We start from the raw sequence: 23,883 nt of genomic DNA, 5'->3' as shown, positions 1-23,883 counted from the left end.
CATCCAAATCAGGTGAACAGTGTAGGAATTAAAACAGTTTTCATATGTGCCTCCCACTTGTTAAGGGACCAAAAGTAATGGGACAATTGGCTTCTCAGCTGTTCCATGGCCAGGTGTGTGTTATTCCCTCATTATCCCAATTACAATGAGCAGATAAAAGGTCCAGAGTTCATTTTAAGTGTGCTATTTGCATTTGGAATCTGTTGCTGTCAACTCTCAAGATGAGATTCAAAGAGCTGTCACTATCAGTGAAGCAAGCCATCATTAGGCTGAAAAAAACAAAACAAACCCATCAGAGAGATTGCAAAAATGTTAGGCGTGGCCAAAACAACTGTTTGGAACATTCTTAAAAAGAAGGAATGCACCGGTGAGCTCAGCAATACCAAAAGACCCGGAAGACCATGGAAAACAACTGTGGTGAATGACCGAAGAACTCTTTCCCAAGTGAAGAAAACACCCTTCACAACAGTTGGCCAGATCAAGAACACTCTCCAGGAGGTAGGTGTATGTGTGTCAAAGTCAACAATCAAGAGAAGACTTCACCAGAGTGAATACAGAGGGTTCACCACAAGATGTAAACCATTGGTGAGCCTCAAAAACAGGAAGGCCAGATTAGAGTTTGCCAAACGACATCTAAAAAATCCTTCACAGTTCTGGAACAACATCCTATGGACAGATGAGACCAAGATCAACTTGTACCAGAGTGATGGGAAGAGAAGAGTATGGAGAAGGAAAGGAACTGCTCATGATCCTAAGCATACCACCTCATCAGTGAAGCATGGTGGTGGTAGTGTCATGGCGTGGGCATGTATGGCTGCCAATGGAACTGGTTCTGTTGTATTTATTGATGATGTGACTGCTGACAAAAGCAGCAGGATGAATTCTGAAGTGTTTCGGGCAATATTATCTGCTCATATTCAGCCAAATGCTTCAGAACTCATTGGACGCCGCTTCACAGTGCAGATGGACAATGACCCAAATCATACTGCAAAAGCAACCAAAGAGTTTTTTAAGGGAAAGAAGTAGAATGTTATGCAATGGCCAAGTCAATCACCTGACCTGAATCCGATTGAGCATGCATTTCACTTGCTGAAGACAAAACTGAAGGGAAAATGCCCCAAGAACAAGCAGGAACTGAAGACAGTTGCAGTAGAGGCCTGGCAGAGCATCACCAGGGATGAAACCCAGCGTCTGGTGATGTCTATGCGTTCCAGACTTCAGGCTGTAATTGACTGCAAAGGATTTGCAACCAAGTATTAAAAAGTGAAAGTTTGATTTATGATTAATATTCTGTCCCATTACTTTTGGTCCCTTAACAAGTGGGAGGCACATATGCAAACTGTTATAATTCCTACACCGTTCACCTGATTTAGATGTAAATACCCTCAAATTAAAGCTGACAGTCTGCAGTTAAAGCACATCTTGTTAGTTTAATTTCAAATCCATTGTGGTGGCGTATAGAGCCAAAAATGTTAGAATTGTGTTGATGTCCCAATATTTATGGACCTGACTGTATATTAATTGGTTTGTGTGAAAGTTATAACATCTACAAACTATGGTATACAGTGCCTTGAAAAAGTATTCATACCCCTTGAAATTCTCCAAATTTTGTCATGTTACAACCAAAAACTTAAATGTATTTTATTGTGATTTTATGTGATAGACCAACACAAAGTGGCACATAATTGTGACATGGAAGGAAAATAATAAATGGTTTTCAACATTTTTTACAAATAAATATGTGAAAAGTGTGGCGTGCATTTGTATTCAGCCCCCCTGAGTCAATACTTTGTAGAACCACCTTTTGCTGCAATTACAGCTGCAAGTCTTTTTGGGTATGTCTCTACCACCTTTGCACATCTAGAGAGTAAAATTTCTGCCCATTCTTCTTTGCAAAATAGCTCAAGCTCTGTCAGGTTGGATGGAGAGCGTCTACAGAAATTTTCAAGTCTTGCCACAGATTCTGAATTGCATTTAGGTCTGTATGTTTAGGGTCGTTGTCTTGCTGGAAGATAAGTTTCAAGTCTTTTGTAGCCTCGAACAGGTTTTCTTCTAAGATTGCCCTGTATTTGGCCCCATCCATCTTCCCATCAACTCTGACCAGCTTCCCTGTCCCTGCTGAAGAAAAACATCCCCACAACATGATGTGCCAACACCATGTTTCACGTTGGGGATGGTGTGTTTAGGGTGATGTGCAGTGTTAGTTTTCCGCCACACATAGTGTTTTGGTTTTAAGCCAAAAAATAAAATTTTGGTCTCATCTGACCAGATCACCTTCTTCCACATAGTTGCTATGTCCCCCACATGACTTCTTGCAAACTGCAAATGGGACTACTTAGGCTTTCTTTCAACAATGGCTTTCTTCTTGCCATTCTTCTATAAATGCCAGATTTGTGGAGTGCACAAGCAATAGTTGTCCTGTGGACAGATCCTCCCACCTGAGCTGTGGATTTCAGCAGCTCCTCCAGAGTTTCCATGGGCCTCTTGCCTGCTTCTTTGAATAATGGTCTCCTTGCCTGGCCTGTCAGTTTAGGTGGACAGCCATGTCTTGGTAGGTTTGCAGTTGTGCCATACTCTTTCCATTTTTGGATGATGGATTGAATAGTGCTTAGTGAGATGTTCAAAGTTTGGGATATTTTTTATATCCTAATCCTGCTTTAAACTTCTCCAAAACTTTATCCCTGGCCTGTCTGGTGTGTTCCGTGTCCTTCATGATGCTGTTTGTTCACTATGTTCTCTATCAAACCTCTGAGGGCTTCACAGAACAGCTGTATTTATACTGAGATTAAATTACACACAGGTGGACTCCATTTACCAATTAGGTGACTTCTGAAACCAATTGGCTCCACTATATTTTAGTTATTGGTATCAGAGTAAAGGGGGATGAATACAAATTCATCCACACTTCAGATATTTTTTTGTAAAAAATTTTGAAAAACATTTTTTTTCCTTTCACTTCATAATTATGTGCCACTTTATGTTGGTCTATCACATAAAATCCCAATAAAATACAATTACATTTTTGTTTTAAAATTTTTTTTTATCAAAGACATGTAGCAGAGTACAATTTGGCCTAAATGTATGACTGGAATTTATGCAGCTTTTACTTTCTGACTGCCTATCACATTTCTTGAGGTGCTAAAATGCCAGGGCAGTTCAAAGCCCCCCAAATTACCCCTTTGTAGAAAGTAGACACCCCAAGGAATGTGCCGTGAGGCATGTTGAGTCCCTGAAAGATTTTTTCTACCACAAATATTTAAAAAAAATGTTTTACACAAAGTTGTGACTTATATTGCTCATGTATACCATGGCTATAACACCTCAAAACACATTCTGCTACTTCTCCCGAGTATGGAGATACCACAAGCGAGAGACTTTTTGGCAACCTATCCACATACTGGCCCCCAAAATCCAATGACCACTTTCAGGTTTTCAAAGGGCATATTTCCTCATATCACTTCCTCACTACCTATCACAGTTTCGGAGTCCCTAAAATGCCAGAATAGTACAAACACCCCCCAAATTACCCCTTTTTGGAAAGTAGACAATCCAAGGAATTTGATAAGAGTCATGAATATTTTGCAGATATCATTTTTGACAAAGGATTTTAAAAAAGAAAAGAAAAAATACATTTTTGTTTTCTTTCTCCATTTTCCAAAAACTTGTGGCAACAATTTGATCTGCAAAATACTCACCATGCCCCTTAGAAAATATCTTCCAAAACAGGATCATTGGGGGAGGGGGGGTACTTCTGCTGTCCTGGCATTTCAGGGCCAACATTAGAATCTTTTGTCACACATCATCCATTTTTCTAACTACTTGAAGAACAAGCCTTTTCTGACAGTTTTTGTTTACATGAAGAAACATTTTTTTTGCTAGAATATTACATTGAACACTCCAAAATATTTTTTAAAGCAGTGGCTGTAGAGAATACAATGGTGGGTGTTGCAATTTTGTTATGCCACACAGTATTTGCGCAGCGATTTTACAAACTCTATTTTTAAAAAAAAAATACACTTTTTTGCATCTTAATGCACAAAAACACAATATATTGCTCAATTGTTTAATAAAATATAAAAGATGATGTTACACCAAATAAATAGTTACCAAACACGACATGCTTTATAATTGCACAAGCCCGTGCAACAGCGACGAACTACGTAAATGTTTAATATCGATAGGCGATGCTTTAAAAGCCTTTACAGGTCACCTCTTTATATTTGCAATCTCTGTTTACATATGGACATGGAACCGATGCACATGAGCATGGGAAGGGGGGGGGGGTGGGGGTATTTTTATTTTTTAATTTTTATTTTTACCCTTTATTTTTTTTTTTTTTTTTTGATTGACTGATATTTTTTTTTATTGTTATTACAGGGAATGTGATTATCCCCTGTGATAGCATTAGGCAATACCAGAGACTCTAGATCTCTCCTCTGGCCTTGGCTTTCCCAATTTAAAAATGGTGCTGTTAATATCCAGTGAAATGGAAATTATGAAATGCTCGTAGCTTCTGGTTTCTTAGACGATAGAGATGTTTGGAGCCATTCTGATCAGCTCTATGGTCAGCTGGCGGAACTGCCGGCTGCATTCTCGGACTCCCCTGTGAGACTGGAGAGCCCAAGAGAACCATGGAAGGCCGAGGGGGGGGGGGCGAAATGTGCCTTCCTGCTGCTTGTAATAATTATCCACAGCTAACAGCTAATTAGTAGCTAGGATTGATTTTACATAAAAGCTGGCCAACAGCTGAAAAAAATTATACCAGGATGAAGCCTGCAGTGTATAAATTGCTTTGGCTCACAATCAATTGGTACAAATCTTCCATGAAAAACAGCAGAGGAGATAAATGCTAGTGCTGGCAGTGAATGGGGCTGACCCTGCTAACACTGCGTTTTTGGGGCCACTATACAAAGGAGGCTCTAGTATAGTTCTGTTTGTGATCAATATATTGATCCGTACAAATACTTTACTAGTAATGGTGGTGATCAACGACTTGTAGCATGAGAGTGACAGTGTGCGGGCAATCTAACACTAGCTGACCCTGGCTGGGAGAGGAGCTTACAGACGTTATCTGATGTTGCTAGTGGCAGTAATACAGTGATCAGTGAAAAATTCTATATGCTGACACTGTGCTAATGGCACTGGCTGGGTGATGGGGCGTTTAAAGGGTTAATAGGGGCGATCAAAGAGTTCAATATGCTATCTAATGTGTGCGTATAAAATGTAGTGCTTTTACTCAATGCGGTGTTCTTTCTTCTCTCCCTGCACTGACGGGGGGGGGGGGGGGGATTGCTCTGCAATTCAAAGCTTGCTTTGAACTGTCATGAATGAGCTAAGCTCATGACAGTGCATTATAATAGTGATCTGTCATTGGCTAGAGCTGGTCACATGGTACAGGGTGCTGTATTTGGCCCCATGTATCATGTGAGAGCTGTGAACCAATCACAGCTCACCAGGAAGATAGATTCATAACAGCTTTGCTAACATTGTGATCATGTGATCACAATGACTGTTTTTAACGAACATCAGTGCATCTCTATGGACAAACAGATGTAAACGGATGATGATCCATTTATATCTGCATACGTCAACATCTATTTTTTGAAAATGGATCAAAGCTCTATTTTTGTTCCATTAAAAAATCGGAACAAATGAAAAACAGATGTAAACTGACAAATGGTCCATTTTTGCACTTGAAAATTTTGAAAAAATGTCCCCATGACTCAAGTGGTTAAGGACTCTAGCTGGTGGATGTAAAAAAGCTGATGAAAAATTAATGAAAACCTGATGTAAATTTCATTTTTTTTTTTCTAAAACATGACTGAATTGATGAAATGAATGGTCCGCACAAGTGAAAGGTACCTAATGATTCACGATCCACTTTGATTTTCATTCACTACCATGCCTCAATTATTATATACAGAACTTTCTGCAGCAACAATAAACAGTTGTGTATTTAACATATGTAAATATATTTCTTCTGAGTAACATACATTAATGTCTAAAGGGAGAGTGGAGAATGAACACTTATTCAGCCAACAAAACAGGGAGAACAGGCAATTCTGAGACATTTTTAATCCTGTGTATGTTATGACACTTTCCTAATAAACATTGCAGATCAAGTTATAAACTGTTAACTGAAAGAAGTAAAACATAGATTCACTCTCTCAGAAGTAAGTATTTCACTTATTGATCTTTATCCTAATCTTTCAGTATAGAGGATTATAGAGACAGTATTTCATTTGCAAACATTCCCCATTTGAAAACACGAAAATAGTTATTAAACTGACTTTGAATATTGTGATCTGACTACTGTTAAAAATTAGATCTCTTGTTAGAGCTGGAATATTGGAAAGTATATCTAGGCATGAAGTATCATGTCCAGAGTAAATGCGATGTAAAGTAAGTTAATGAAAAATTCAGGGGTCAGTCAGTCCAGTGTGGGAGGTAAATGTAAAAATATTGAAACACAAAATATTCATAGGCCAGTTGATTTCCTGGCTGCTGAAATATGTCCAGCCTTTGACATTGCCTCTGGACTGGAGCAACAATTAAAGAAAGTATCTGTTACCCATAGCTTCAAATTAAATACAGTGCATTGTACTTCATATACTTTCAGTCAGTGTAGGGAAGAATGTAAGATGAGAGCCACAAAGTGTACAAGTTATGTTAAAGGAATATAGTTGCACTTGCAAATGACATTTGTGATCATAACCTTTTTGAATGACCTAGGGCTCATTCACATAAGCAGCAAAGGATTGTTAAAAATAGGTGGTTCATTTGCTTTTTAGCATCACCCGTCCACTCACCTACAGTTTTACTTGGGGTGGAATTAGTCAAAGTACTGGGTACTAGTCAAAGTATGGGATAAATATCAGGAAGAGACAGTGAGAAAAGGCAAAATGTAATGTAGCAGATTAGGAAAAAAAACAGAGCAAATGCTGCTCGTCCTTACTGACATGCAAAAATAATTATATTTCCCCCTGGTCTTTTAGGCAGTGAAAAATGAATGAAACAAATATAATAATGTAACAATTAATGACAACTAGATATTCATACAAAAATTAAAAACAAGAAAATACTTACAATATGAGCTCTGGTGTTTTTTTGTCCCCATATTATGCAAAATGATAGCCCTATTAGCGGCAGGCATGTAACCACACTATACAAATGAAATTCTGAATTATCAATTAACAATTACAATTACAATCAATAATCAATTACAAAGGTCACAATCTTCAGCAGGGATATCTAAATAATAAAAGAATGAAACAGGGCTCACTCTCCTCATGCATTACTGTGATATAAAAGAAATTTATTGTAAAATCACAAATGCATACTCACAAACCAAAAAGGTCATAAAAACAGAGATAAGGAGCCAAAGATGACAATCGCGGACAGCGGAGGTCCTTGGTTGAAATGTGCTAACGCGTTTTGGGAGTCAACCTTCCTTCCTCAGAGCAGAAAAAATATCTAAATCAAAAACACATAAAGTTAAGACATCACACAATACAATATTGTCTGCATACCATTTTGAGTATAATATACCGTATTTTTCGCCGTATAAGACGCACTTTTTCTTCCCCAAAACTGGGGGGGAAATGTCAGTGCGTCTTATGGGGCGAATATGGAGCGGCCGGTCCGGTATTTCCACCGCGGCCGTGTCAGAATACCGGGCCGGCCGCTCAGCTCTGCAGCGGGACCTTACCTGTTCCTCTATCCAGCGGCGTGCTGTCTTCCCGGCTTCTGTAGTGTGGGCACTGGGCATGACAGCCGGGTGCCAAGTGCGCATGCGCAAGAAGCGGTGCTTTTTGTGAATGGTAAGGCGGTACCTGGGACACATGACAGATCCCAGAAGCCGCCGGACCAATCACAAAGCGCAAGTGCTTCTCGCTCATGTGCACTGGGCACCCGGCTGTCATGCCGAGCGCCATTACAGAAGCCGGGAAGACAGCGCGCGGCTGGATCGAGGAACAGGTAAGATCAAACAAAAACTCCGCGGAAGTAAGAGCGGGTACCTGTCAAATTCAGGTACCCTCTCCCCACCTCCCCAAAGGTCAGCAGTCATCTGTACTGTCCGCAGTCTCTGGTCATCCCTGTACTGTTCGCAGTCTCTGGTCATCCCTGTGCTGTCCGCAGTCTCTGGTCATCCCTGTGCTGTCCGCAGTCTCTGGTCATCTCCTGTACTGTGTCTGACGTCCATTAGTTCAGAATTTTTTTTTTCCTGTTTTCTGCCTCTAAAACCTAGGTGCGTCTTATGGTCAGGTGCGTCTTATACGGCGAAAAATACGGTAATGCTTCACTAGGTGTTTGTTTATATGCATAGTGCAATTACCTTGCAGTGTGGGGATGGTGAACATAAAACACAGCAATTAAAATTCAGGTGTTTTTTCCTTTGTCATTGCGACCACAAGCTAAGAGGGGCAAGCCTTCTGGGGATTACAAGAGGCCACATGGGTAACTGCGCCAGGGGATGGAGGAGACAACACACTTACATCACTCTGAGGAAAAATTCCAAACAATGATGAGGTAAAATTGACATGGGCAATAAACGTAAAGTAGATAGGGGAAAGAGAGAGAAATCAAACTCTGAGCTTATCAAAGATGGGAAACTGAAATAATGGAAGGACAGATTCTGAGCACAAGCTGAATAGGGACCAATGAGGAAAGTAGAGTGAGAGATAATGGGTGAAGGGGAAGAAGTGGTATCCTTCTTTACTGGTATTATACTAAGGAGGATCAGGTTATAGACTAGGGAATTTTCGAGAGAGGAGGAATAGAGAAAGATGATTGTGGAATGATGGGGAGAGTGTGTGTATGAACTGGCATTTCTCCGTTAATTGTCCACAGATGGCAAAAAATTGACAATGGTTTTAACCTTCCCCTACTCTGTCCAAAATTATTGGGAATGCTGCCGTAAAGCTTCTGTAGGCAGTGTAGGGAGAGTTGCAACACAGAGTAAGGTAAAACTGAGGAAAGTAATGTAACACAGGGTTGCAAAAGTGTTTTGTGTTGATGAAACGTGTGGTGGGGTGTAGACAATGATAGTAAAAGAAAGTTTCTGCAAGGACATGTGAGCCACTGAGTTAACGCATCTAAACCCAAAAACAAAAATGTAATATATTGCAGCTTACCAATCCTTAAGTTAACTGTGGCTGCATTAGGTTTCTTTTTATAGACTATTTCTTTGTTTTCTTTTCTGGAGATCCCACCAGTAAGGCCCCTTTCACGTGATTGGTCCAATCAAGTCTGCATGTCCGTTTTTCAGGCAGACATGATCGGACCCTCATGTCTGCCTGAAAAACGGACATGCAGACTTTATTGGACCAATCACGTGAAAGGGGCCTTACTGGTGGGATCTCCAGAAAAGATGCCTTAACTCAGTGGTTCACAGAAAGGGATCTGTTCCCCTCCGTCTGGGTGGATCAGATCAGAGGGCATTCGGGTATAACTGACAGCTGGGCCAGTTACATCTGATTGCTGATAGAGCAGAACAGGCTGTGTGTATGTCTGCTCTGCATAAATGGAGCGGACAGGGACCTGTTATCCGCCCACTCCACTATGCTCAGCAGGAGATCAGCGGACAATTCCTCTGCTGAGCAAGCAAATTCCGCCCTGTGTGAAAGGGGCTTTAAATTGTTGTTTTTCAACTTCCTTTAACAGACCAAGCTGTCCAATAAAAGTGACAGTTAGGAGCTGCTTACAATGGCCCGCTTTGTGTAAAACTATTACTGTAACCACTTAAAAAGTGTTAGCTGGAGTTCAACTTTAATTTGTTAGTCAAGTCCGTCAAGTCTATTTGCTGGTGCGCATAACACTACATTTGCCACAGGTTGACAATGCTGCTGTCCAAAGGTATCTTTTTGCTCTTCCATAGAGGTCAGCCACCCTAAAACAGGAAGTGTTATTGCATGGATCACCAGGTGAAAATTAAGGAAAAAAGCCTACAAAAAAAGAAAACTAATGCAGCTAGTACATTTAAGAATGGATAAGCTGCAATGTATTAATATTTGCTTTTGTGATGTGCGTTAGCAATGTGTGAGCTGGGGACCTGTTAGCTTTGCAGTGGGCAGATCTGAGAGGTCGGCATGCTTTTCTGTTTCAATAATTCATGGTGATAGAACCCTTCAGCAGTGAAAAGGAAAATTACAGTCTCTGTTTATACAAGTACCACTCAAGGGAGAGGACTGAGATTTATGTGATTTGTTAGCAGCTGGTCAAGTCTAAGAATAATCTTTTGTGTTTTAATAACTGAACAGAGCTGAGAATTAAGAGGTGTTACCAGCTGATCGGGGCTGCTTACTCCTATCTGGACTCTGCTCTATGCACTGAATGCTTGCAGGAAACAATGGCAGAATTCCCAGTAAAACATGAAGTTTCAAACCCTTCAATCCCTTTTACTAATATATAGGAAATAAGGAAAGATAGGATAGCATAACAACTAAACTAAAATCCCAACTAATACATTTTAATAATTGTCAAGGCTGTTAGGGCTCAGTGTTATTCAAATTATGTGATTCAGCAAGCACTTGGATAACTCCACGTTCATGGGGAAAAAATAGCAAATGAAAAAACTTATATAACATGTACAATTACTACACAAGCAACATTGTAATTTAATGTTATTAAAAGTTAACGTGCAATATGGCAACTTGGAGGTTTTTCCGTACACCATTGGTGTACAGAAAACCACCAGAAATGACATTTATCATTTTTTTTTTAACACACTGTGACAAGAGCAATATAATGTTACCAGAGTAACACTGCACAACACTGGTAAGTGATCAGGATTTTTCTTACACATTATAATGAATTTCACTGTTATAAGCAACCTTTTGTACTGAATGAAATAGATTCAGTTAGTGTTTACTTATGTGGTTAGCTGTGATTGGCCACAGCTAATCACATGATACCGATTGGCTATGATTGACCCTGTTTGTACCATACGATCACTGTGACCAATCACAGAGATCAACACAATAGTACACAATGGATGGCATGAATGAAAGCCATCCATTGTGTACAGTTGTCATGTGATCTGCTGTGATTGGTCACAGTGATCACATGGTACCAGTAACGCGGTGTGTTCCCGGAGGATGTCATATGACGTCCACTCGAAATGGTAAATGCTCTGCCCAGTCATCATTTGACTATAGGCCAGGTGGGAACTGGTAATAATGAAAAACTCACTCCCATTCAGATTCCCTCTACACAACAAACGCTTTTTCTTTAGAGCAGAAACAGGTAGGAAAAGTTCACTAAAATCCCTGCAATGTACATTGATCACCCAGAGGGGATGTTTGTTTTTTCTCAACAACAGTGGAGTTGCTCTTTAAATTAACATGTATTGAAAGACTTTACAAAGGCCCAATAAATATTGTCATTTTTACTCTATGCTGAAGTGCATCATTTTTAGAAATAAGGTATAAGATATTTTTTTTAAAAAGTGTTTGACTTCATAGTACCCTTCACCCTCATGTGGCAGTGTTTAATACAGATCTTGGCTACATGTTTAAAAAAGCATTTTACATGCGTCAGCATTCATTTAGCATTGCCACTTCTGTGCCACCTGTCTGCTCACTGTAAGAAGCAGATGTATGTATCAAAGATTAGCTAAACAAAATTCTAAATTGTGCATTTAGTTGTTACATGGGGAGAGATTTGCTAAAACTGGAGCACTTAAAATCTGGAGCAGCTGGGCATGATAGCCAAGCATGTTCTAACCTTAGTTTGTTCAGTTAAGCTTTGACAATAAGACCCAGAAGCTGATTGGTTTCTATGCACAGCTGCACCAGATTTTGCACCATGCACCTTTAAAAAATAACTCCCATGGTGTGTTTATGTATTCTCCAACTGCCAGACTTGACATGAAGGATGCTTAGTATATGGTTGCTGTTTATGATGTTATTCAGGATAGTTTACAAGCTAAAACTGGCCATACTCTAAGTGCTGGTTAACATATATGCGGATTGGATGTGGTTTGAACCACATCCAATCTGCATGACATGTGAAATAACATTGCTTCCTATGGTGCCTGTTCACATATGTCCAGAGCACTGCCAGTGCGGTTTGAAAAAGAGTCATGTTCGATTTCTGAGCAGTGCGGTCAAGTTCAGGTGCAGATTGCAGGCTATTGACTTCTATGGGAACCGTTTTTAAACTGCACATGTGTGAACAGGATAAAATCTTGACCTGAATACTGATGTAAACCTGACCTGAACCGCTGAACAACTACTGTGTCAATTAGCTGTAAAACCTGAACTTCAATCCGCACCATTGTGAATCAGCTCTGACAGATACCTCCTAGATTGGGATGTGTGGAAACCTCTACCTGTCTTCAAACAATAAAATGGTACTCCCACAGATGTGGTATGACTGATCCAACAAGTGGAAGTACATATGCTCTCTATGATTGCCTTCCCTTTTATCAATGAGAAGAGTTTGCCAGTGTCAAGACACTTTCCAACTAGTTGAAAATCTCGGTATGGGAAAACATTCTTTTGATGTCAAAAACCTGTGATAGTGTCCGCCGGGGTAAACCTAAATCCTATATTGTCATCCAATTGGGCCATTTATGGCAACCATAAAAAGTAAAAAAAAAAATCTGTATACTTATACTGCCAAATATTCCAAATGTATGATTTGCCTGTCCACAGGGACATTTTCTTCTTCATAAATCATTTTATACATTTACTGTTTTTTATTCATTTACATGGTATTACATTTAAGCTGGAGTTTTCTTTGAAACCGTTTAAAGCTTTGGTATTTAAGTTTACTGATCTCTTAATATAAATGCATTTTACACATTTTTGTCTTTTTTCCTGCTGATTACAAGCATACACGGTCTCTGTATTAGGATAAATACTTGCAGAAAATGAATTTTCCAAGGTAGTGCACAGCAAGCCCTGTACTTTATGAGAGGGTGGATAGCAGGCTGTACTGGGATTCTGATCTTTGTGTTCTGCCAATCTTTTATCAGAACCTTTCATTTTCCTCCAGCCTACTGAGAGATGACCAGAGCCAGTCATATCCGCCATCGCTTAAATCTACAAAATATTACAGCCTGCCATAAAACCTAACACTTGTTTTAATTACCCTTAATTTAGGCATCCTTATGATTAATTCAAATCAATTTCTAGGAAGCTATGTATTCCCTGCAGCCTGTTTTTCCACTGTGTCCTGGCTCACAGTTTTATTTATTTAGGAAATGCAGACATAAATTATTTTTAATAGACAATAATGTCTACAAAAACTTATTACACTACCCATATTAATCAATGGCAATATACGTCATAATAAATGTATGTGTGCTGCATTTAATTTCCTTTTGGTAGTATAGTGTTTCACAGTAAAACAGTCATAGTAACACTGGGCTTTGAAAATAGTGTTCCAACTCTTTTCAGTTGCTTACTCTCTAATTTTCTGTCATGCACTGGAAGAAAAATCATTTGTTAAGAATTCATATTTTTACGGGAAATTTGTGTACATGAGGACAGATTTTATGGTACAAAGTACAAATAGAGAAACATCAAGCAATATTTCCTTGGATAAATATTCGGACAACCCTCTCCCTCTCTAAATGCTATTGTGCATGTTCAGCCATTAATTAATTGCCCCTTTTATTTGTATTATTTAATTTTAAAGCATCACATATTGTTTTCTGAAAACAGACAGTAATGTTTGGGCTATTGGCTTTTCAGCATGGATCTGGTCATTCTTTTTAATATGTTAAGCATTACAGGTGCATCTCAATAAATTAGAATATCATCAAAAAAGCTAGCTGTAAGCCTTAATCAAACTTAAAAGAAAGAAATGCTTGAAATGTATCACTCTGTGTGTAATGAATCTCTATAATATATGAGATTCACTTTTTGAATTGAAATTACTGAAATAAATGATCTTTTTGATGATATTCTAATGTATTGAGATGCACCTGTACTTGAGGGACTTTACTAGAAGGCAGAGTATTGGTAAGAAGACAATTTAAAGCTCCCAGAAAGCTTTTTGCCTTCAAGATATCTCTCTCTGATTGACTGTCCAGACTCCCCACTGAATAGAGTAGGTTGGGAAAAGAAAAAGGGATAGATTCCTGCTCATGTTAATTTAAACTTTAGCTAAAGGGCTTGGTGAACAGGCATTTGTCAGCTGAGCAGCTAGGAATAGCTTGGCAAAGTGAAAAGGTAACTAGTTATTCAGTAAATGGCTGAGAATTAAAGTGGCTATAAATCCACACATATACCCACTGAGGTAAATGACTAGCTTCAGGTGGTACACATAGATAAACAAATCCTACATAAGTTGCATCTGTTTAGATGCAGCCTCTTTTTCTCTACAGTTGAGCTTACAGAAGGCAACAGTTGCAGATCTGATGTCACACACTGCACAGCACACAGTACAGAACTGAATGTAATGTGATAACTGAATGGAGGGAAAGGACGCACACCCCTCTACACAGTCCCACAGGGAAACATATACAGCTGAGGCTGCTAGTCACCTGCTATGTGCGGGAGAGGGTGCGGAGCCATCTCTCAGGATTGCCTGGTGTCCAGATTAACTTCCAGAAGTGACTCAAGAAGGTAGCAGAGGAAAAAGAGAGCAGACAGAAATCACACTTGTAATTTGGATTCAGGCAAGTGGTTTGGAATGAGTCAAGCAAACACTATAGAAGAATATGCTTTGTTTATTTTTTATTTCAGAGAATGATTTGAAAAATTTGCCAATTTATCACTGATTATATTTAGACACTTTTCTGTTTGTGTTTGTTAAATACGAATGTAACAGTAAATGCATTTCTTTTGAGCTGTCATTAAATCTTAAAAAATGTCCTGACTTGGACTTGAGCATCTTTTTTTTTAGTCCTTGAATGCTAAGAGAAAGCAGTTTCTTTACTGCCTCTCGGGGGATCAGGAATGGCTCATGCTTTGCTGTTTTTTTTGGCCTTGCTCTGGATCAACTGTGGGTATTGGATTATAACTTTTCTTTTTTTGGTTGAACTAGATGAACTTTTGTTTTTTTTTAGCCAGACTAACTATGCAACTATATGTTGTACTATGATATACAGTAGTTATTGTATATGACTATATCTTTGTGTTGTAACATACATTAACTCAATATTAGCTATGCCCAATTTAAGAGGGGAAAGTGAAGGAGCATATTAGTATCATTTACATCCAATAGTTTGTATTTCTGTGGTTTAAAATTTTAAATGTTCTGCGTTAGGCACTGCTAGCTCCATTTTTCCTTTACTTTTTCCATCTGCAATTTAGTGTCAGACTTATAGATGACTATAGGAAATCTCTGACACCCATGCAGAGAATCAGGTAGCATAAAGCTGAAATTGTCAGTGTGGGACAGGAATGGGAACTCTGACAATGAATTGATCTTCACTGCAGGCATTGAAAGGAGAATTTATGCTAGTTCTGTACTCTGTCACATTACCACTGCTTGTGTTTTTCCTAATAGCATGAGAACTAAAGAAAATTAAACAAAGTGGTGTTGCCTGATCATAACTGCTATTGTTTTCCTACCTGTTCTTTAAAATTTGTGTGATTTTGGTTGGGTACTATGAATATCACCTGTTTCCTTTACCCTAACCCAGTGGTCGGCAAGCCGCGGCTCGCGAGCCACATGCGGCTCTTTACACGCTTTAATGCGGCTCTTGTGTGCCGGGCGCCCGCTCCCCTCCCTCAGCCAGGGCAGCGCGCTCAAATGCAATGATTGGCCAGTCTCGCTGCCACTCACATCCTGATAGCCAGTGATTGGCTGTCAGGATGTGTGTAGGCGGGGCAGCGTGACGAACGTGAGAGGAGCTAGGCTCCTCTCACAGTCCGCCCTGAAGACCGGAACGGCGCGGGAACACGGCGAGAGGAACGCGCGGAGCAAAGGTAAGTGAATTGACACAGGGGGGACTTGGCTTACTACTTGCTACTTACTTACTACTACTATATGAGGGATGAATTACTATGGGGGATGAATTACTATGGGGGATGAATTACTATGGGGGATGAATTACTATAGGGGGGATGAATTACTATATGGGGGGTGAATTACTATAGGGGGGATGAATTACTATGGGGGATGAATTACTATAGGGGGGATGAATTACTATACGGGGGATGAATTACTATGGGGGATTAATTACTATATGGGGGATGAATTACTATATGGGGGATGAATTACTATGGGGGATGAATTACTATGGGGGATGAATTACTATGGGGGATGAATTACTATGGGGGATGAATTACTATATGGGGGATGAATTACTATAAAAACTTATTGAAACTAAAAACAGTGTACCATCCTATGTATTTTCAGTTTTAAAAATGTGGCTCTCAAAATAAATTTCAATCGTGGTTTTGGCGAGATTTGGCTCAGTTGAAAAAAAAGGTTGCCCACCACTGCCCTAACTCTTTTGGACTCTTACTGCTCTTGACTGTAGATAAATAAATGTACAACCTCAGTGCTGACTGGTGTTGACTGACTCCTCTGAAGGAAGATATACAAGATACAGCCGCCTTTAAATCATATGGCTGGCTTATATGCAGCTAACTTCCATGGCTGGAGGTATTTTATTTTCCTTGGGTGGTGGTGGAGTTCAGCCTTGGGGACCCAGAGGACAAAGAAAAATTAGGTAGTGTGTTGAAAGGCTTAAAATGTGAGTGCATATTGCATAGAGCGCAGGCATCATGAGTGTGTAATGCACAGAGTGCAGGGGGCAGGAGTGCATATTGGATAGAGTGCAGGGACAAGACTGTAATGCACAGAAAGTAGGAGTCTGGAGTGCAAAATGCACAGAATACAGGAATCAGGAGTGAAAACCACACAGTGCAGGCGTCAGGAGTGTGTAAGACACAGAAAGCAGGAGTCCACAACTGACAGAGCACAAGGATGAGGAGTACATAAGACATTAAGAGCAGGGCTCAGGAGTTGGTATCACACAGAGCAGGGGACAAGAGTGCAGAATGCATAGAGGGGAGGGGCATGGAGTGTGTAATGAGCAGAGAGCGCAGATTAGCAGTTTGTAACACACAGAGTACAGGGATCGGGTGTGCATAGCACACAGAGTACAGGGGTCAGGAGATAGCAACATACAGAGTGCAGGGACCAGGAGTAAGTAATGCACAGAGCATGCAGGGGTCAGGAGTGCATAAGACACAGAGAACAGGGGTCAGGAGTGCATAACATACAGAGCATATGGGTCAGGAGTGCATAACATACAGAGTATTGGACTCAGGGGTGCGTAATACAGAGAGTGCAGGGGTTAGCAGTGTGCAACACAGGTCACAGGGGTCAGGAAACTGTAATGCAGTCAGTAGATAGAGTACAAAAAAAATTACCACTCTCCTCATGTTAGCACTCCTTCTAGAACAGATCCCCCTCCCACTATTACCCACAAAGCACTTCCTGCCCTTTATTTCAGGCCCCGCTCCCTAGTACAGCTCTCTTTTAACTACCCCCCTCCCCTGTGCAGCTTTGCCCCCCCCCCATACAGCTCTTTCTCCTCAGTAAAACTACTCCTCTGACTACAGCTGTGCCCCCACAATACAGTTACTTAATAACTCATCTCCTTCATAGCCACTGTGGCTTTTAGTGCAGTTTCTGGTTTTGAGAGCTTGCCGGCTTGTTTTGAGAGTGGGAATTGCAAGTGCACTCCCTACCTCTTCTATATAGATTGTAGGGAGGTGGAGTATAAATGTAGTATCAATGTGGTCCAACAAGGTATCATCCAAACATATATACACACATACTGTATATAAATACTTGAAAACAAACCAATCAAAATAGTGGGATTTTGAGTATATTCCCGGTGACTACACTAAAGTACTATACATATATCTATCTATCTATCTATCTATCTATCTATCTATCTATCTATCTATCTATCTATCTATCTATCTATCTATCTCTATATATAGATTTATATATTACTTTAGTGCGATATATATATAGTATAAATTTTATTCATAGTGAGTTAAAAACTAGTGTAACACAATGGACAATAATAAAAGTACTGTTACATAAAGATTAATCGCAATTGTAATGTAAATCCTACGTGTTTAGTGGATTCCCTGCTTCCTCAGGACCAACATGGATGTTTTGTACTAAGCCACATATATAAGTGATAATAATAAAAGCTTCTACAAATAAAGAAAACAACAATAATTAATTATATAAACATACAATATCCAAAATACATATCAAAATATATATATTAGAAAATTAAATCATGTATACACAACCAATCAACCTAGCAAAAGGAACAAAAGAGCCATAAGTTGCCTTACATTCCATCCCCATGAAAATGGGGTGCACACCATGCTGCCATAATCCTGATGGGAGAGTTTCACTAAACTTATAAATAAATGGCCAAATACATGTTTACCAAGTGTCCGCATTTATTTATTACGTCGAAAAGTAATATGTGGTTTCTCGTCTACAAATTTTTTAATCACAGAATCTTCAGTTAGTATATGCCAATGTCTATCCAACTGCACTTTGGTAATGTCTGCAACTACAAGCATCATCCTGGTATACTTTTTTTAGCTGGCGGTCAACTTAAATGTAAAAGCAATGCCAGCCACGAATTAGCTGCGGGATTCCTTTTACAAGTAGCGTGAAGGGACTCACGCACCTTGCATGGCTTTCCCGGGCTCTCCCGTCCTACAGGGAAATCTGAGAATGCATCCGGCCATTCCACCAGCTGACCATAGAGCTGATCAGAGACCAGAATGACTCCAATCATCTCTATAGTCCAAGAATCCGGAAGCTACTAGCATTTCATTATTTACTTTTCGCCAGATTCAAACAGTGCCATTTTTAAATTGGGAAAGAACCTGATCACACTGATCTTGTGATCAGATGCTTTAAGGGCAGAAGAAAAATCTAGGAGTTTAATAGATCCGAGATTTCTCAGAAAAGAGTACCTGTCGCTGCCTGTTGCTATCATAGGGGATAGTTACATTCCCTTTGATAATAAAAGTGACTCAAAAAAAAAAAGAGAAAGGGACAGTGTAAAAAAAAAAACAGATTGCGCCATGCATGTGAGGTATCACAACAAACGTCAGATCGAGGGCAGTAATTCTAGCACTAGATATCTTGTGTAAATATAAAGTGTTGACCTGTAAAGGCTTTTAAAGCATCGCCTATGGATATGAAAAATGTACCTAGTTTGTCACTGTTGCGCAGTCATGCGCAATTTTACAGCATATCTATATGGTATCTATTTACTCGGCATAACATAATTTTTTACATTTCATACAATTGGGCAGTGTATTGTGTTTTTGTGCATTAAAATTCCAAAAAGTGTATTTTTTCAAAACATTTGCGTTTGAAAAATTGCTGCAAAAATACTGTCTGACATGAAAAAAAATTTACACCCACCATTTATTCTTTAGGGCCTCTGCTTGATCTTCAAGTGGTTAGAAGAGTGGGTGATGTGTGGCATAAGCTTCTAATGTCTAAAAATACTCACCATGCCTCTTATCAAATTCCTTGGGGTGTCTACTTTCCAAAAGGGGTAATTTGAGGGGGGTGTTGCTACTATCCTAGCATTTTAGAACCTCTGACATGAGGAAATATGGCCTTTGAAAGCCTGAAGGTGATTTGAATTTGGGGGCCTCTCTGTGGCTAGGCTGCCAAAAAGTCTCTCACATGTGGTATCCCCATACTCGGGAGAAGTAGCAGAATGTGTTGTGGGGTGTTATTCCACATATACTCATGGCATGCATGAGCAATATATCATTTAAGTGACAACTTTGTTAAAAAAAAATTGTCATTTTCCAAACATTGGTGGCAATAAAATAAAACCTCCATGGACTCAACATGCCTCTCAGCAAATTCCTTGGGGTGTCTACTTTCCAAAAAGGGGACATTTGGGGGGAGGGGGTGGACTGACCTGGCATTTTAGCACCTCAAGAAATGTGATAGGCAGTCAGAAAGTAAAAGTAAATTCCAATATACATTATACACAGAGTATAACTGGATACTAACATTTATAGGTAAAGTTGATCCAGGGAATATCCGATTGCCTCTCGGGGGATCAGGAAGGAATTTTTTTCCCAGCAGGTGCAAATTGGATCATGCTTTGCTTGTTTTTTTTTGCCTTCCTCTAGATCAACTGTGGGTATAGGATTATAACTTTTTTTTCTATGGTTGACCTGGATGGACTTTTGTCTTTTTTCAGCCAGACTAACTATGTAACTATGTAAAATTATATTGCTGAATGTATTGCGACAACTGCCTTTACACACACATGAACTTTAATGGTATCCCAGTCTTAGACCGTAGGATTTAATATTGAGTTGGCCCACCCTTTGCAGGTATAACAGCTTAGGCTCTTCTAGGAAGGCTTTCCACAAGGTTTAGGAGTGTGTCTATGGGAATGTTTGACTATTCTTCCAGAAGCGCATTTGTTAGGTCAGGCACTGATGTCTGACGAGAAGGCCTGGCTTGCAGTCTTCGCTCTAATTCTTCCCAAAGGCATTCTATCAGGTTGAGGTAAGGACTCTGTGCAGGCCAGTCAAGTTCCTCCACCCCAAACTCACTCATCCATGACTTTATGGAGCTTGCTTTGTGCACTGGTGCGCAGTCATATTGGAACAGGAAGGGGCCATCCCTAAATTGTTTCCACTAAGATGGGAGCATGAAATTGTCCAAAATGTCTTCGTATGCTGACTCCTTAAGAGTTCCCTTCACTGGAACTAAGGAACCAAGCCCAACCCCTGAAGAACAAATCCGCACCATAATCCCCCCTCCACCAAACTTTTCACTTGGCACAATGCAGTCAGGCAAGTACCGTTCTCCTGGCAACCGCCAAACCCAGACACGTCCATCGGATTGCCAGACAGAGAAGTGTGATTTGTCAGTCAGAGAACACGTCTCCACTGCTCTAGAGTCAAGTGGCAGTGTGCTTTACACCACTGCATCCAACGCTTTGCATTGCACATGGTGATGTAAGGCTTAGATGCAGCTGCTCGCTTTCTATGCACTGTCGTGCTAATCTGAAGGCCACACGAAGTTTGGAGGTCTTTAGCTATTGACTCTGCAGATAGTTGGCGACTTCTGCACATGCACTGACCCCACTTTTACATTTTATGTGGCCTACCTCTTCTTGGCTGAGTTACTGTTGTTCCCAGTTGCTTCCACTTTGTTATGATACCACTAACAGTTGACTGTGGAATATTTAGTAGCAAGGAAATTTCATGGATGGACTTGCATAGGTGGCAACCTATCAAGGTACCACGCTTGAATTCACTGAGCTCCTGAGAGCGAATCATTCTTTCACAAATGTTTGTAAAAGCAGTCTGCATGCTTAGGTGCTTGATTTTATACATCTGTGGCCATGGAGGTGATTGGAACACCTGAATCCAATGACATTATATATACATTTTTTTTGGGGGGTGATATCACTATATAGGAAGATTGGATTCATAGGAAGAAGTTGATGGATGTATGATGTCTGATCTTTGGTCATATAGAGACAGTATTGAACTTATTATTTTGAGAGCGCTGGTAACTTATATCATTACCTTTTCTTTCTGTGAGGGGAACAGAATGACTCCAACTGCTAAGGGAAGGATCATTTTTTACTATATTATTATTATTATTATACAGAATTTATGTAGCTCTAACAGTTTGTACAGTGCTTTATAAAATTAAGGTAGACATTACAGTTACAATACAATTTGATACAAGAGGAAACAGAGGGCCCTGCTCGTTAGAGTTTACAATCTAAGAGGAATATTTTGTTTGTGTAAAGAAAAAAAGGGGGGTTCCAGCACACTTTTTAAAAATATTTATAAGCTGTGAGTCTACCTAAAACTGATAACTAAATATTACTGTATATGGGTTCACATTCTGGCTTTTTATATATTTTAGGGGCAATCTATGCATTTCTACTTGAATAGCAGAATTTTAATTTTGTAAAAAAATGACAAACAATTGAGTACTGACGTGATACTTTTTTTTATTTGCACTAACATACAATTTTGAGGACAAGCTTTCGGGGTATGTCCCCTTCTTCAAGGTCCAGGCAGTACTATTTCACAAAGCTTTAGCAGAATGTTAAAAGTGATATTGGAAGAAAAAAAAGAGAAAGAAAAGAAAAAAAAACAAGAAAGAAACACACACAAACAAATGTACATAGAAATGGTTATAAAACTAGGATTAGACTACAGATAAGACACAGCAAAAGCAAAGACTGGGGGGGGGGGGCAACACTCACAGAGGGGGTCGTGAAACTGTTGGATAATGAGTGAGGAATCCCATGTCCAAATTAAGGCCCTTATCTCTTGTATCAAATAGAATTATCATTCTTAGTTCAAAAGTTTTCCTTTCCTGAATAGTTTTGAAATTTCCTTTAAGAACTAAAATATTGAGGTCTTCCGTAGTGTGATACGGTTGTGTGACACGGTGTCCCACAGGTGTGCAGAAGTCATCATCTTTATGTTCCTTGATGGTATGTCTGTGCAAATTCATCCTTGTTTGCAACTTCTGTCCTGTTTCGCCAACATAAGATCCTTTGCTACAATCACCTCAAGTAAAAAAATGAAAAATGACACCTTCCTCATGTCAGGTGAATAGGCAGTCCTGAGTCTCCTAGGAAAATATGAAGCCAGTATTATATTTAGCAAACTGATATCTACACAAAACTAGTTTTAGCGTAGTTTTAATAGATTATAGCATCTTCCGTTGGTTTTTTAATTTTTTTACTTTTTTTTTATTTCTCCTTAAGCACTGACCAGCTGGGCATGTTTGGAAAAAAAGAGTTTGATCTGTTGGCGCCATATGTGGACAGCTTCAGTCTAATGACCTATGACTACTCCAATCCAAGCAGGTAAGGTCCAATGCCATTTTATTAGCATCATGGGCCCCTGGGCAAAGTAATGTACTGGGGCCCCGACTAAGGAGACGGTTTTCTGCATCATGCATAGCGTGCCACTGCAAAATGTGGGTGTGGCTGAATAATGCTATGTATTGGGCATGGCTTTTTAGTCTGATTAGAAACTACAAATAAACACAACTAGGGAATTATCCCAAATTAATTTCAACCACTGTACACACTGTCCCACCCTCTCTACACACTGCACCAGTGTATACACTGACCCTCTTTTCTCCTGCACACACTGCTCCCACTCTCCAGCCGCTACAACTACATTTCCTGAGCTCTCTTATCCCATCGGGACCCCAGATTTCTCCATAAAGAGGTCCTGCCACACCCCATGCTATCACAAGGGATGTTCTTTATTTCTTGTGATAGCAATAAAGTTGCTGAAATTTTTTTTCAAAGGGACAGTGTAAAAAAAGTTTTAAATAAATAATGATTAAAAATGTATAGCGCTATTGTCTCCCCGTGCTCATGGGCAAATGCGAATGCACGCATATGTAAATGGTGATCACACCACACATCTGAAGTATGGTCACGAATGTCAGAGCAGAAGTAATAATTCTAGCACCAGACTTCTTGTGCCCTGTAATGTGCCTATGACGATTTTTAGGTACTGTGCCTTTAGAGCTCATACACCCCCAAAACATCAATGAGCCATCTCCATGTTTCATGGTGTTGATGGTATCCTTGTAACTCCATACATAGCAATTATGGTTGTGACCATAAAGCTGTATTTTGGTCTCATCACTCTAAATTACAGTGTGCCAGAAGCTGTGAGGAGTGTCAAGGTATTGTGCATATTGCAGCCAGGCTTTTTTGTGGCATTGACGCAATAAAGGCTTCTTCTTCTTCTGGCAACTCAACAATGCAGCAAATTTTTGTTCAGGTCTCATTGTGTTGTGCTCCTTGAAGCAACCATACCGTCTTTTTCCAGAGCAGCCTGTATTTCTCCTGAGTTTATCTTTGGGTTATTTTTTGTATCCTGAACAATCCTT

The 23,883-nt window shown here is 39.8% G+C and overlaps 1 protein-coding gene across 2 annotated transcripts in view; it reads left to right on the top strand.

Moving 5' to 3' along the window:
- Positions 1–23,883, top strand: part of CHID1 (chitinase domain containing 1) — an 803,559-nt gene that overhangs the window by 343,823 nt on the left and 435,853 nt on the right. For both annotated transcript variants that reach the window (XM_089653571.1, XM_089653572.1), the window contains exon 9: positions 22,736–22,837. In XM_089653571.1, coding sequence (XP_089509697.1) covers positions 22,736–22,837 — 102 coding nt within the window. The remainder of the gene's footprint in view (positions 1–22,735; positions 22,838–23,883) is intronic.

The sequence above is a fragment of the Staurois parvus genome, unplaced genomic scaffold (genome assembly GCF_062004578.1).
Source record: "Staurois parvus isolate SC_StPar_1 unplaced genomic scaffold, SC_StPar_1.0 ptg000715l, whole genome shotgun sequence".
Taxonomy (NCBI): domain Eukaryota; kingdom Metazoa; phylum Chordata; class Amphibia; order Anura; family Ranidae; genus Staurois; species Staurois parvus.
This window is presented reverse-complemented; position numbering and strand designations above follow the sequence as displayed.